The sequence below is a fragment of the Gossypium arboreum genome, chromosome 5 (genome assembly GCF_025698485.1).
Source record: "Gossypium arboreum isolate Shixiya-1 chromosome 5, ASM2569848v2, whole genome shotgun sequence".
NCBI lineage: Eukaryota > Viridiplantae > Streptophyta > Magnoliopsida > Malvales > Malvaceae > Gossypium > Gossypium arboreum.
This window is the reverse complement of record NC_069074.1, coordinates 86,033,827-86,049,307: the sequence shown is the minus strand read 5'-3', so window position 1 is coordinate 86,049,307 and position 15,481 is coordinate 86,033,827. Positions and strand designations below refer to the sequence as shown.

Below are 15,481 nucleotides of genomic sequence, written 5' to 3'. Positions count from 1 at the left end.
TAACTTTAGGAGGCCGGGCCCTACCTGCTCCCCTTGGCTCCTTTAAAAGATAAATAGAACCTGGAACCTGGCAATGCTTAAATAAAGGATAAAAAACCATAAGAAAATTCAAGAAAAAACAGATAGGATTTATTAAATAAAGGGTTCTATTCCGACAGAGCTTCAAATGAGAACACTTTGCAATGGTTTTAAACATTATAACTAAAACTCAGTTTCTTATAACTAAAACTCAGTTTCTTGAGCACTCTCAACCCTGCAAAAGTCACAATGTTCGTAGACAGTACACAAGTTCTTCCTTTCGCACCTGACATTTTCTAAGCCTATTCTATTATTAGTATAGACTAACGAATGTGCCTACCTAGGATAATCCAAGACTTTAGAAATTGCACAACTGATTCAGTATAAAAGAAGATTACAGACTTATTTGAATAACCCTATTATAGGGGTCTCTATTAACTCGTCACTGAAGTGTATAAGATCTAATGGTCAATTTATAGCTCAGTAATTCATAAACTTGTATGATGTTTGGGTTTAGTATGATTTGGAATTAGAAGAAACATAGGATTGAATAATCTGAAATACACATGGAAGATTGAATTGCCTAAATCATGAGTCTTATATTGTATTAAGATTATCTCATATTGATAAAATGCCCGGTTAGACTCCGTGTGACTTGGGGGACTTGAGACTTTTCGGTAAAGACAAAAATCTTTCCAACTGGGTGCTCCTACCCCACCATGCTCAGCACTTTACCTTATTTTAAGAAGAAAGAAAGGGTACCTTAAGTCTATGGAACCTTGTTCGCTTCTACCTTCAAAAGTAATCTGTGACCACCAAACATATGGGCTATCGAATGAACAAAGTCAAGTAATAACACATGAGTATTAGTTTCTAAATTTGCTTGAAAAGCTTAGTTTTTATCCCGAACTTCTGATCCTTGTTTTTGGAATGTAAATTAGAGTTTTCAAATATGGTTTATGCTATTGGGGATATTATTAGGGATGTAAATGACAGTGTTGGAACCTGCTTTATGAAGCTTGAAATCTACAATTTCGTTCTAAAGATTTAACTTTGATTTTTAGGTTTCTTGCTTTAATTTATTTTCTACTAGTGATATATGGTTCCTTATTTTGACTTGTAGCAAAGAAGTTGTTAGCTTCTCTTAGGGCTAGATATGAACAATAATGCAAGTTGTACCATCTCGAAGACCCTATTCCTATTAAGTTCCTTATAGGAGACCAAGGAATCAAGTTCTAAACATTTTCCTTTTGAAGTTCAGAACCTCATATATTCCAAACACAAACACCTATATATGTGACTTCATTTATATATTGCAATAACCATAACAAATACTTCTACAAGAATAATTAAGTTAACTGAGTTTGATTAAAAATGAATATTTTATTTTACAATAGTTTTGTAATTAAATAGTGAAAAGAAATATTTTTCCGTTATGAATATATTTATGTATTTTGAAAAATGACTTTAAGAAAATAATGTAAAATGTTTTACCTAAAATCATTTAAACACAAGAAAATATTACATTTTTCAGAAAACCATATTTTCCAGAAATCATTTAATGTTGGTTTTCCCCTAATTTCTTAAAATTACCCGCTAAAAAGATTCTCACTTACCACACAAGTTAGAACAAAATCAACAAAATTGAAAATAGACACTAAAACTCATTCTAGTTTCCAAATTCTTTTATCACTGTGCAATGGTTATGTACAAACTGATTCACATTGCAAGTGATGATCTTTACACAATTTGTGAAACATTTCAGAGCAAGATTGATTTATTAGAGTGCACAATGAGATCCATAAATAAGATGGCAGTGAATATATCGACAGAAAAGCCCTTACCAACCATTTCCGTAAGAAGTTGTGTTGCCTTTAAGATATAGCCGTTTAAAAGGAACCCCCGTATCATTACATTATAACAGCAGCTATTAGGCAAACTACCATTATCTCCCATGCTCCCAAACATCTTATATGCTTCCTCTGGCAATCCCTCTTTACACAGTCCATTAATCATTATACAATATGTGTAAACATTCGGTTTTAAACCATTGTTTGAGAGTTGATGAAATAATTCCTTGGCAAGTGCGATATGCCCAGCTTTACACAACCCATCAATTAGGATAGTATATGGGACAATATCAAGTACCAACCCACTGTTTCGCATTGCTTGAAAAAGTTTCAATGCCTCTTTGATATGACCTGTTTTGCACAAACCATTCAGCAAAATCAAACAGGTCACTATATCTGGAACTTGTCCAGAAGCAAGCATCTTCCTAAAAAGTTCACATGCAGTTGAAGCTCTCCCTAATTGAAACATACTTTGCATAAGACTGCTGCAAGTAACTATATTAGGTGCACAACCCTTCTCAATCATCAAGTTAAAAACTCTTCTAGCTTTATCCATTTCCTTCAGCAAGCAATGGCCATTGATTAATGCATTATAGGTAACAACATCAGGCTCAATGTCTCGCTTTATCATTGCATCAACAATATCCTCAGCTGCAGAAACCATCTCTTCCTTGCAATGTGCATCAATCAATATATTATACGTCACAACATTGGGCTCAATGCCTTGTTTTCTCATTATGCCAACAGTTTCTACAGCTTTTGAAATCATTCCTTCTTTGCAAAGTGCATCAATCAATATAGTATATGTGACAATATTAAGTGAAATATTGTTATCAACCATTTCATTCAAAAGCCTTGTTGACTCCTGCTGGCGTGAATTACACATACCACTATAAGTAAAGATATCAGGTCTAATGCCTTTATCCTTCATTTCCAAGAAGAGATCGAGAGCCTCCTTTACCAACCCATTCTTACAAAGACAGTCAATCAGAGTACTATATGCTACAATATTGGGTTGAAAACCTCTTCCTTCCATCAGCCTTAGAAACCTAACAGATCTATCAGTATTGTCACTCTTACACAACCCCTTAAGTTTTGTACTGTAAACAATCAAATTAGGTTGATACCCTCTTTAAGTCATTTCATCGAACATACTAACGGCCTCGAAAATCTTACTTTGATTACAAAGCCTATTAATCAAAGTTGAAAAAGTTACAACATTAGGTTCAACACCTAATTTCAGCATTTTCCCCAAAACAGAAAACCCAAAATCAATTCGACCTAATTGACAAAAGCAATTAATCAAGATGTTGAAAGAATAAACAGCATGGGAAACGCCCAATAAATCGATCTGTCTATACATAGAAACAACAATGGCATAATGTTTCATCCTAACAATGGCTCCTAATAATTTTTTAAATTCCACAATGGATTTCTTACTTAAGATTTATCAAAGCATCATTAACATTATCGAAGCGATCATCTTTTTCCCCCTTTCCTCTAATAGACATGGGTTTCTTACTTAAGGCTTCGATGTGGATAGCAATGGTGTTAAAAAAAGAAGAAAATTAACAACTGAACAAAGAATAAAAGAAGAAGGAAGCTTATCCATTTCTTGAAAGTAAGCAAAATGAAAAACCAAAGAGCGCTGAGCTTGAAAATGAAACCTTATTTCGATTCGTTACTCTCCCGTCTGGAATAGCCGTAAGAGAGAGGCTCCATGGAATTGCTTCAATCTCTAATCTCGACTTGCCTGATTTTCGTTGTTTTTTACTACAATATTTACCGGAGATTTCAACTTCCTCACTTTACTTTGGACGCCTCTCCCGTAGCCCTAGCATTCAGCCCAAATTCACATTATGAGCATTGGTCTTTTTTGTTTCGCTGCAAATTCAGGAATTGAACTTTTTGGAAATTTACCTAATTTTCTTAAAAAATTATTTTTTTTTTTTGGTGTTTGAATAAATATGCTTAAAATAATTTTTTTAATTGTTTGAGGATTTCTGAAAATATAAAATATTTTCTATTAATTGATAGATTTTCTGAAAATATTTTATACAAGTTAATTAAGTTGAAAGTGGTAAATATTTAATATTAATATTATTTGGATGAGTAATTTGAAAATTTATTTAATTTGATAAAATTGAAGGACCAAATTATAAAAATTTGAATTATAAGGGTTTGAGTAGTGAAACTTGAAACATTGATATAGTAACTAAATTATATGATTATGAAATATAAAAAGTTGAAAAGTTGAACATAAAATAGTAAAGTTTGAAACTATAGGGGTTAAATTGTAAAAATTTCAAAATTTGAGTTTTAAGACTAATTTACATTATTTAAAATTTACAATTCTAAAAAATAGAATATGAAAGTTTAACTGTTCAAAAGTAAGGATTAATTTTAGAAATTTTGACAATTTTAATTATAAGGACCAAATTATAAAATTTAGAAATTTTAGAAAAGGGATTTTTTGTAAAATTTTACAAAACGAAGTTTAGGATTGAACCATAAAAAAGAAAATCTATTTTTGAAGAATTAAATTGTAGAATAGTAAAAATTTTTATTTCAAGATTAAATTGTAAAAATATAAAATTAGAATATAAGGGACTATTTTTTCTTCAGTAAAAAGAGTATATCTTTTGTTGCTATAAAATGTTACCTTTTTGTTTATTCGATAATGAAGAAAGTGAACTTTATCTGTTTTTTGGAAAATGGTTTTCTTTGATAATTTATTTTCATTAAACAAACACCTTAAAATGAAAATGTTTTATGAAAAATATTTTACAGTATCCTAAATTTTCTTTAAATTGAAATTTTGGAGATAAAATAAATTAAATGGAGAGTTGATTTTGTCATCTATGAAGGTTTTGTTTGTATACAGACAATGGATTCGTATCATCATACTCCATATACTTACAGTGACAAAGCAAGAGTCAGATGAGTTTAAATTTTCAATTTGCACCCTTAATTTTATCATTTTAATTTTGATATTCTAAAAGCTATATCTCCATCCAATACATTAAAAATAATCAATGTAAATACATATCTATGCCTAATATGACAAACTGACAATACCAATCTAACAGCAACAACTTCAAGTAAAAAGAGACAATCATAAGCCACCAAATAGTGAACAATGCCTTGAAAAAGGTTCATTTCTTGTATATTTGAGCAGTCATTCAGAGAATTTAATATCTTATTTGGTTTCTGATAAGCATTTTCACCTATAAAAGGATGCTTTGACGAACACTATAAGTGTACAAAACGATTCCAGCACTAGCAAAGAAAGATGGCTATTGAGTCTGCAATCTTACTTGCATTTGCCACCTCAGTGATTCTGGTGCTAGTTACTGGTATAGATGCCGGTGACATCGCAATTTACTGGGGTCAGAACAGTGATGAGGGCACATTGGCGGCGACATGTGTGACCGGCAACTATGACTTTGTGAACTTAGCATTCCTTCCGACATTTGGCAATGGACAGACTCCAATGATCAACCTTGCTGGTCATTGTGATCCTTATAGCAATGGATGCACTGATTTAAGCTCAGACATCAAATCATGTCAAGCATAAGGGATTAAAGTAATACTTTCACTAGGAGGAGGAGCAGGGAGCTATTTCCTTGCCTCATCCGACGATGCTAGACATGTTGCGACCTACTTGTGGAACAATTTCTTGGGGGGACAATCGGCCTCTCGACCTTTTGGTGATGCCATTTTGGACGGAATTGATTTTGATATCGAAGGTGGAACAAACCAACATTGGGATGATCTTGCGAAGTATCTCTCCTGGTATAGCCAACACGGCAAGAAAGTATACTTGACAGCAGCCCCTCAGTGTCCATTCCCTGATGCTTGGGTTGGGGGTGCCCTTAAAACTGGCCTTTTTGACAATGTTTGGCTACAATTCTATAACAATCTTCAATGCCAATACTCTGATGGTGATATTTCAAACCTTGAAAATGCATGGAAGCAATGGACTACAAATGTTCCGGCTACCAAAATTTTCTTAGGACTCCCAGCATCACCCGAGGCAGCTGGTAGCGACTTCATCCCTGTATCGGATATTGTTTCTCAAGTACTTCCTGCCATCAGAGGTTCTGCCAAGTATGGAGGTGTAATGCTGTGGTCTAAGTACCATGATGATCAGACTGGATACAGTTCAGCCATTAAAAATTATGTCTAAGAAGAGTTTTTATCTGTTATACTTGTATTAATATGTAAGTTTAACCATGTTTTTAATGTAATGGAAATATGTATTCTACATGTTGAACCTTTCCCCTCCCTTATCCCACGTTTGAACTTAAAAACTCAATTCGGATTTGTGAATTTATCATATAATTAGGTTCTGCAGAACAACAAGAACAATTGCCTTTTGAATCCACGAAAAGTTACTTGAAATTACAAACTGCCAATACGTGGATCGTACACCGTGTTGTATCATAATGTTTCAAATGTTCGAATTTGTGTTGCTCCAGCTCTGCATCTTGAAGTATTCGTTTTTGACACCCATATTCATCACATACGCAGACATGGGAGAAGGGATATGACCCTCCAATTCCAAAGATACTCTGTACACATGGAAAATATGGAAATAATTTATCATACCAATATTATACATTATATTCAACATTCACACTTAAATCTGAATAATTAGTCCTAAGAGTATTTTTCAAACATGAAAACCGTAACTTAAGTGTTGGTACAAACTTCTCCATGGTAATTAAGAGAAGTAGCCAACAAAAATGTTGTTTTTCTGGCAAATGAAGAAAGGAAAGACAGACTAAATTTAGCAATCAAATGTGATTTGCTATATATTTTTTAATACATAATTTACATACAAAGTGTAGCATTAAATAAAGAAAAAAATAATAGCATTACATACAAAGGTTCATAAGATCTGAAGGGTTTGTTGAATGTGCATTAGCTGTGGAAGTTCAGTACAGTTGAGGAGGAAAGGGAAAAAAATATGAAAAGAACAAGAAGGAAAATTCTGATTCTGATTCTTCCATTATATTAACAAAACCTGATTTTCCTTCTTGTAAACAAGAAGAAAGGGTCATTCACCTTTCAAATGCTGGAGAAAGTCAGACCACCAATGTGAAAAGTGTCAGAAGATGAAGCATCATCAAATAAATTGCAAAAGCAATACTCAGCAAAAGACTATCGCACAAGTGAATTTGCAACAAGAGAATGCTGTTCAAGTTGGCGACGAAGAAGAGGAGCAACTCTTTATGGCCACTTGCTTTGCAACCTGTCATTCAAGTGAGAAGTGACTCATTGAAAGTGATTGCACCAATTATATGACTTTTGATCATGATCTCTTCAAGGAATTGGATTCTTCAGTAGTTTCCCAAGTAAAGATCGGCAACAGTGAGTACATTGCAGTCAAGGGAAAAGACTGTTGCAATTGAAAACATTTCAGGTATAAAATTCATCAAAGATGTGTTACTTGTACCTAACGTGAGTCAAAAATTGTTGAGTGTTGGCCAATTAATTCAAAAGGGTTTCAAAATTATCTTTGAAACAAATCAGTGTTTAATCAAAGATACAAATAGCAATGATGTATTCAAAGAAAAAATTAAAGGGAAGAGCTTTGCACTTGATCCATTGATCTCTGCAACAAATGTCCATGCTGAAGTTTGGCACAAGACGCTTGAATATTTCGATCATGCAGCTGTTCTGAATTTCCAAAGAAAGCAATTGATTCAAAGTCTCCATTGCTTGAGCTTACCAACAAGGAAAGCAATCGAGACTTCCATTCAAGCAGTAAACTTAAAGAGCTATTGTAAAGTTACAATTGATATACACTGATGAGACCGGACCTCACAACACTCCACCTGTCAATGGAAGTAGATCCAGAAGAATAACGAGGGTAAGTCGGAATTTTAGCGATAATGTATTAAAAACATTTTTCATTTCTAACTTTATTTTACATCAGACTCATTAAGCTATAAAAAAAATCAATTTACATGATTTTTTCGGCACAGTATTAAAAACAAGTCCATGGTAAGCAAAAATAGTTAACACAAAGCGTGCACTAGGTCCTATATTTCATTGGCAATTGTTCTTCTGAATCCACTGGAAGTTCCTCATCTGTCACCGATTAGTGGAATCTCTTCGGAAGGAAATATAGACCGCCGAAGTGTTGTTGGGACTGTATTATTGTACCGAAAAGAACATAACTGACAGAATAACAATAACATCCCAAGCAGTTGAAAAGTAATCTGCACCATGATCATATCGAAATTCATTATTCTCCAAATCGATCTAGTCTCGAAATCAGTTGTCACAATCTGTTCCATTATCCGACTGCGATAACCAGATCTTCCCGAAAACTGAAGAGGCTTGAAGGACAGAGGATCGGGTTTTTCGCGCATGCTCTGGATGCTTCCTTTGATCTTACTTCTCATGTCCGAGTTCAATGGAGGAAAACTGATTTTCACGAGGATCTCACAATCCATAGAATCACTTGAAAACGATTTGTCACCTGACCTTAAATGTCTGCAGCCAACCATGCACAGGCTACCAGTCGCTATATCATAAACCCCTTCAGCAGAAATTCGGATTTTGGTTCGCAGGGATTCATTTGAAGAATCATTAACCAGATTAAGACCACCATCCAATTTCGAACTAGATAGTGTGATGCTTATTTTATAGCTGATATTAAGCAAGCCACTGTTGGAATCGGACTCAAGACCAGCATTATTAGGCTTTGAGCTTGAAGATGGTAGTAGAAATGGAAATCTCTGATACTGTTGATCGCCTACTGCAAGAGGATCCAAAGAACCCCATCCGATTATTCCTTTAGAACCTTCGATGACCCACAACCTAAACCGCATGTCTGGAGAATAACCATATAGATATTGTCCCCTGTTGCTACTATTCCTAGGATTCTTCATTGGACATGATTTCTTCACTTTGTCCATTTCCATGTACTCATACTTCAAACCTTGAAGTTTAATTCGTCCCCCAGAACGAAACTGGACCCTGTCAAAGAACCCTGATTCGTTCCTAGGTTTCACACTCCAAATTTCTCCTACAATGGTGCTTGTGTTTCTGATAGACAAGATGGCTGGGAATCTTAAGCTCAACCTTGTTGTGCAGTCTCCAACATGAGACTTCTCCAAGGAGCTTGATGCATCATAGATTCGGCAAGCAACGATATGCAGCCGGTTCTTCTTTTCATCCCAAGATCCTTCTCCAATTAATGAAGTACTAATATTGGGAGAGCCATAATATCCCCTGTAGCTATTGTTCCGAAATTCTATCAGAAACCTCAAGCTTAGCCTATCATTCGAGCACTGAATCATACTCAATGACATCACCGAAGGCAAATATCCAATACTATCACCGAATGGATAGCAACTTTTTGAAGACTTACAACTACCAGTATACTCCAGTTCGAAAGCATTGCCTCCTCCTAAAAACATGTCGCAAATGGTTCTAGTTCGCAATAATCTAAGGGACAATTCCGGTTGGACATTGGTTCCCCGAGAACACCCTTCACTAAACTGTTTTGACACCATAGTATAAGTGTAATTTACTTGAGGAAACATCAGTAGTGAAATTCGCTCAAAATAATTTGGATCATCAACAGAATTCAAGCTATCCATGGTACCAGTGACTAAAGTTCTTATAGTACTTGAATTTTTAAGATTATTAATCTTAAGAACAGCTGCAAGATGAAGCAATTTACCTTCTTTGGAGTAAGCATAACTCTTTCCCACCATGCAAAGCTTCCCGGTAATTCGAGACCAGAAGCCTCGAAAATGGAAGTCTAGAGTCCCACGGTTGCTTGAATTGCTCGAACTTGAAATGAATGAGCTTCCAGAGGAGATATTCTGTTCGTAGGAAAACGAGGTTTGAAAAATCAGGTTTCCTTCCACCATAAAGACATCATCAGCATGGGTTTTAAATACGTGGTGAGTCTCAAAAAGTAACGTTTTCGATTCGGGTGGAGAGTAGAAATGTGAAGGAGGATTGTTTAGGACTTTATCACCACCACTGAAGTAACCATTTTGACGTCCGGGGAAAGGCGTGATATTGAACTCCTCATCAGCTGGTTTGGATTCATGAACAACTGAGTTACAGTGAACACCATAATCAAATTCATTTTCAGTGCCAAAGACTACATGAAGACAAGTAAAAGAGGAGATGATAAGCAAGAGGAAGAAAGCATTAGTAAAACAAAGTTTCGTCCTACAGAATATGGAACAGTCCATAACTATAGACTTGAATTTCATCAAATAAGATTGTGATAGAGAAGTTATTGCAAAATCTTTGAAATGGTCTGAAATATAAATATTACTCTACATCTCTCACTGGACATAGGAAATTTCCAAGAACAAGAGCTTGCAGAAATATGCGTATGAATAATTATATTTGATCACATTAAATAAAGTTTAGAGTCAAGCCTCGGCACTACCTCATCCCAATACGAGTGGTTATTATTATAGCTAAGTCAATCTCAACAGAAATACACACATTTTTCCAGTTTTTGGGTCCAAACCAAAGACTTTTCTTGGCAGGTCCTACAGCTGACTTTATTTAAGAAACTGGAGCATAGAGATGAATGAAAGTGCCTGCTATTTGCTCAAAAATGGTCCAATCATTCATTTTCGGAGACTTGAAATCAACCATCCATTTAATTAAATGTTGACTTGAATTTTACTCTACATCTCTTACTGGACATAGGAAATTTCCAAGAACAAGAGGTTGCAGAAAATGGCTATGAAAAGCAATAGAAGATTAGGAGAGGTTGAGCAAATGACAATATAAAATGAAGAGAAATTGAAATAGTGAAAAAGCAATAAACCTTAATTTCAACACATAAATTATGAGTTTTCCCTTCTCAAATTTGGTTAAGTGAATGTAGTGGGACGTTAGATCTTAGATTAGTGGTCTCTAATAATATGGTTAGTATTTTTTTACCTAGTGGAACAGAATGATGACATGTGTCATAAAAATAATTTTTTCAAAAATTTAAATAAATAAAAATTAGGAATTTTATTTTTTATTTTGCATGCATAAATATTTGGACAGCGGTTTATCCAGATTCACTGTAATATTTTTTATAATTTCAAAAATAACAATATAATATTTTTAATATAAACCTTGTATTTACTTAAATTTTCTGTTTTTATGTTTTGTAGATTTTTTTTAATTTTAGGATTTTAATTTTTATTTTAAGTGCACAATAAATCTGAAAAATAGTTGTCTAGATACAAATGAATCTGAGTAACCATTTGTTTAACTTCATTCTAAACATATATTTCTCTAGTAATTTTATATTTTTTATAATTTAAAAAATAATATGATTTTTAAAATGAATTCCAAATTTAAAATAAAATTATTTTTATCACTTAAGTAATAAATCATTTTAAAATTAATTTAATTTTTCTTCTAGACTTTAAAAAATAATGATGAAAAATTGTTTTAAAATATTTTTATTACTCGAGTAATAAATTTTAAAAAATTCCAGATCAGATTTTTAAAATGATTATAATTAATTTAATTAATAAAATTAGAATTTATTTAAAAGATATTTTAATATTATTATTTTTGAAATTCTAAAAGAATATATAAAATTACAAGAGGAATACACATTAGAATGAATCTGTACAAATGATTATTCAGATTCATTTGTATATGGATGACTCGAGTCTAAATTTATTGTGCACTTGAAATAAAAATAAAGAATCCTAAAATTCAAGAAAAATTCTTCAAAATATAAAAAATATAAAATATAAAAAAAACAAGATTTTTTTAAAGAATTATATTGTTATTTTTAAATTATAAAAATATAAAAATTATTAAAATATTCGTAATTAACATGACCAACTTCAAACTAATCTAAACAATTGTCCAATTTCATAATGCATTCAAAATAAATAAAAAATCATAATCTTTTAATTTTTTAAAAATATATGTTTTTTATTTTTTTTAACGTCATGTGTCAACATTCTATTAGTTGTTAGCAGGGGAGAAGCCAGAAAATTTTTTTAGGGGGGGCCGGATGATATTTTAATTTTCTATAGTTTATATCTTTATAATTTGTAAAGGATTAAATTAAATTTTTATAATTTTAGGGGAGCCAAAGTGCAATTTTATCTTTACTAATTTAAAATTTTTAAAAATTTAAAGGGTCAAAAATATAATTTTACATTTTAGGGGGGCCGGGCCCCATGCCAGCCCCCCTAGCTACGCCCCTAGTTGTTAGGTAAAAAAACTAACAATGTTAGTCCATACTAATAAAACGTACCAACTTTGTTTATGGTTTTTAAATTTAGGTACTAATTAGATCTATAAAAATTAGATACCAAATAAATATAAATTATAAAATTTATATACCTCCGTATATATTAATCCTTTGAAAGCTGATGTGTTTTGGAGTTTATGAAGTTCCCCAAACTTATAAACAAGACCAAAGAAATAGATGAATTACATATAGAGAAAATATTTGGTACATTATCAGTGAAGTTTTAGGCTCCAAGATCAAGGTATTGACAAGTGTACTATAAAATATAATAAAAAAAAATTTAAAACTCATAATTTTTTAAAAACACTTGTGAAATAAAAGAAATGTAAACTAACGTCAAACTAAATACTAACCCTCACCTTAATTAGAATTAGTGTAAATGTTAAATATGATTATATTCAATGTGATTATGTTTATTTTTTAAATAATTTTTCATATATTTAGGAAATATTTTCTTTGAATATAAATTCATATCAATACCCTTTATACTACAGGGCTCACTAAATCTAAAATAGTGGATGCTAAACTCTTTTGTGAATCTCTTATATTAATTATCTCATTTATTTTTATTTTTATTAATTTAAAATTTTAAAAAATTTAAATAAAAATTTTCTATTTTAAAGAATCCGGCACTTGCCAATCCTTAACTATGTGCCTGCCTTTCTGTCCCCGAAGCGAGGCAAGGGTTTTCACACTAAAAGAGATCGCAATTAAACCCGGTCACCAAAACTATAAGAAAACAATTTCCATATTTGAAAAGTTACAATTTATTGAACACTTTATATAGACTACATCTAGCTATTTTAGAAGTTTACTTGGTGTCCTCAACTCTTCTTCGGCATGAGTATTTGGTGGCTTGTTTTGTCAAATAGTATCCACTGGAAGTTCCTTATCTGTCACCGATTAGTGGAATCTCTTCGGAAGGAAATATCCACCGCCGAAGTGTTGTTGGTACTGTATTATTGTACCGAAAAGAACATAACTGACACATTAACAATAAAGCCCCAATCAGTTGAAAAGTAATCTGCACCATGATCAAATCGAAATTCACTCTCCAAATCGATCTAGTCTCGAAATCAGTTATCACAATCTGTTCCATTATCCGACTGCGATGCTCAGATCTTCCCGAAAACTGCAGAGGCTTGAAGGACAGAGGATCGGTTTTTTCGCGCATGCTCTGGATGCTTCCTTTGATCTTACTTCTCATGTCCGAGTTCAATGGAGGAAAACTGATTTTCACGAGGATCTCACAATCCATAGAATCACTTGAAAACGATTTGTCACCTGACCTTAAATGCCTGCAGCCAACCATGCACAGGCCACCTGTTGCTATATCATAAACCCCTTCAGCAGAAATTCGGATTTTGGTTCGCAAATATTCATTTGAAGAATCATTAACCGGATTAAGACCATCATCCAATTTCGAACTAGATAGTGTGATGCTTATTTTATAGCTGATATTAAGCAAGCCACTGTTGGAATCGGATTCAACAGCAGGATTATTAGGCTTTGAGCTTGAGGATGGTAGTAGAAATGGAAATCTCTGATATTGTTGATCGCCTACCGCAAGAGGATCCAAAGAACCCCATCCAATTCTTCCTTTAGAACCTTCGATGGCCAACAACCTATACCGCATGTCTGGAGAAAAGTCAGATGGATATTGTCCTTTGTTGCTGCTAGGCCTAGGATTCTTCATTGGACATGATTTCTTCACTTTGTCCATTTCCATGTAATCATACTTCAAACCTTGAAGTTGAATTCGTCCCCCAGAACGAAACTGGACCCTGTCAAAGAACCCTGATTCATTCCTAGGCTTCACACTCCAAATTTCTCCTACAATGGTGCTTGTGTTTCTGATAGACAAGATGGCTGGGAATCTTAAGCTCAATCTTGTTGTGCAGTCTCCAACATGAGATTTATCCAAGGAGCTCGATGCATCATAGATTCGGCACGCAACGATATGAAGCCGATTCTTCTTTTCATCCCAAGATCCTTCTCCAATTAATGAAGTACTAATATTGGGAGAGCCATAATATCCCCGGTAACTATTGTTCCAAAATTCTATCAGAAACCTCAAGCTTAGCCTATCATTGGAGCACTGAATCATACTCAATGACATCACCGAAGGCAAATATCCAATACTATCACCAAATGGATTGCAAGTCTTTGAAGACTTACAACTACCAGTATACTCCAGTTCGAAAGCATTGCCTCCACCTGAAAACATATCGCAAATGGTTCGAGTTCGCGATAATCTAAGGGACAACTCCGGTTGGACATCGGTTCCCCGAGGATACTCTTCACTAAACTGTTTCGACACCGTAATATAAGTGTAATTTACTTGAGGAAACATCAGTAGTGAAATTCGCTCAAAATAATTTGGATCATCAGCAGAATTCAAGCTATCCATGGTACCAGTGACTAAAGTTCTTATGGTACTTGAATTTTTAAGATTATTAATCTTAAGAACAGCAGCAAGATGAAGCACTTTACCTTCTTTGGAGTAAGCATAACTTGATCCGACCATGCAAAGCTTTCCGGTAATTCGAGACCAGAAGCCTCGAAAGTCGAAGTCTAGAGTCCCACGGTTGCTTGAATTGCTCGAACTTGAAATGAATGAGCTTCCAGAAGAGATATTCTGTTCGTAGGAAAATGAGGTTTGAAAAATCAGGTTTCCTTCCACCTTGAAGACATCCTCAACATTGGTCGTAAATACGTGGTGAGTCTCAAAAATGAACGCTTTCGATTTGGGTGGAAAGTACGAACGTGAAGGAGGATTGTTTAGGACATTATCCCCACCGCTGAAATGACCACTTTGACGTTGAGAAAAAAGCATGATATTGATCTCCTCATCAGCTGGTTTAGATTCATGAACAACTGAGTTACAGTGAACACCATAATCAAATTCAGTTGCAGTGCCAGAGATTACATGAAAACATGTGAAAGAGGAGATGATAAACAAGAAGAAGAAAGCATTAAAAAAACAAAGTTTCGTCCTACAGAATAAGGAACAGTCCATAACTGTAGACTTGAATTTCTTCAGACAGAAAGATTGTGATAAACATAATGATATTAGTCTACATCTCTCACTGGACATCGTAATTTCCAAGAACAAGAGCCTGCAGAAAAATTCGTATGAATAATACTTGTTTATATTTGATCACAATAAACAAAGTTTAGAGTCAAGCCTCGTATTCTACATCAATCCAACAACGAGTGGTAATTATTATTATTATTATTATTATTATTATTATGTCAATCTCAAATGAAATACACATTTTTTATTTCTATATGTTGGTGTTTGACACACTTTATCCAGATGAAATATGAACTTCAGTTTGGATCTTAA

The 15,481-nt window shown here is 33.5% G+C and overlaps 3 protein-coding genes and 1 pseudogene across 6 annotated transcripts in view; 1 reads left to right on the top strand and 3 right to left on the bottom strand.

Annotated features, from left to right (window-relative positions):
- Positions 1 to 3,801, bottom strand: part of LOC108458167 (pentatricopeptide repeat-containing protein At5g16640, mitochondrial-like) — a 4,101-nt gene extending 300 nt beyond the window's left edge. The window contains exons 1-3 of one of the 4 annotated variants that reach the window (XM_053029173.1): positions 3,536 to 3,801; positions 2,340 to 2,538; positions 1,562 to 2,219 (exon numbers count right to left, since the gene is read on the bottom strand). In XM_053029173.1, the coding sequence (XP_052885133.1) occupies positions 1,780 to 2,219; positions 2,340 to 2,532 (633 nt within the window). In that variant the 5' untranslated portion in view covers positions 2,533 to 2,538; positions 3,536 to 3,801 and the 3' untranslated portion in view covers positions 1,562 to 1,779. Of the gene's footprint in view, positions 68 to 1,561; positions 2,220 to 2,339; positions 2,539 to 2,831; positions 3,059 to 3,535 lie in introns of those variants that run through there. The other 3 variants (XR_008283533.1, XR_008283531.1, XR_008283532.1) reach the window with 3 other exon arrangements.
- A 1,359-nt stretch (positions 3,802 to 5,160) lies between these two features.
- Positions 5,161 to 6,057, top strand: LOC108460037 (acidic endochitinase-like; annotated as a pseudogene).
- Positions 6,058 to 7,963: 1,906 nt separating this feature from the next.
- Positions 7,964 to 10,096, bottom strand: LOC108460163 (uncharacterized). The gene has a single exon (XM_017759533.2). The coding sequence runs from the start codon at positions 10,094 to 10,096 to the stop codon at positions 7,964 to 7,966; it is 2,133 nt and encodes a 710-aa protein (XP_017615022.2).
- Positions 10,097 to 12,842: 2,746 nt separating this feature from the next.
- Positions 12,843 to 15,171, bottom strand: LOC108458788 (uncharacterized). The gene has a single exon (XM_017758184.2). It carries the CDS (start codon positions 15,149 to 15,151, stop codon positions 13,022 to 13,024), a length of 2,130 nt encoding a protein of 709 aa, XP_017613673.2. The 5' UTR covers positions 15,152 to 15,171; the 3' UTR covers positions 12,843 to 13,021.
- Between the last annotated feature and the right edge of the window lie 310 nt (positions 15,172 to 15,481).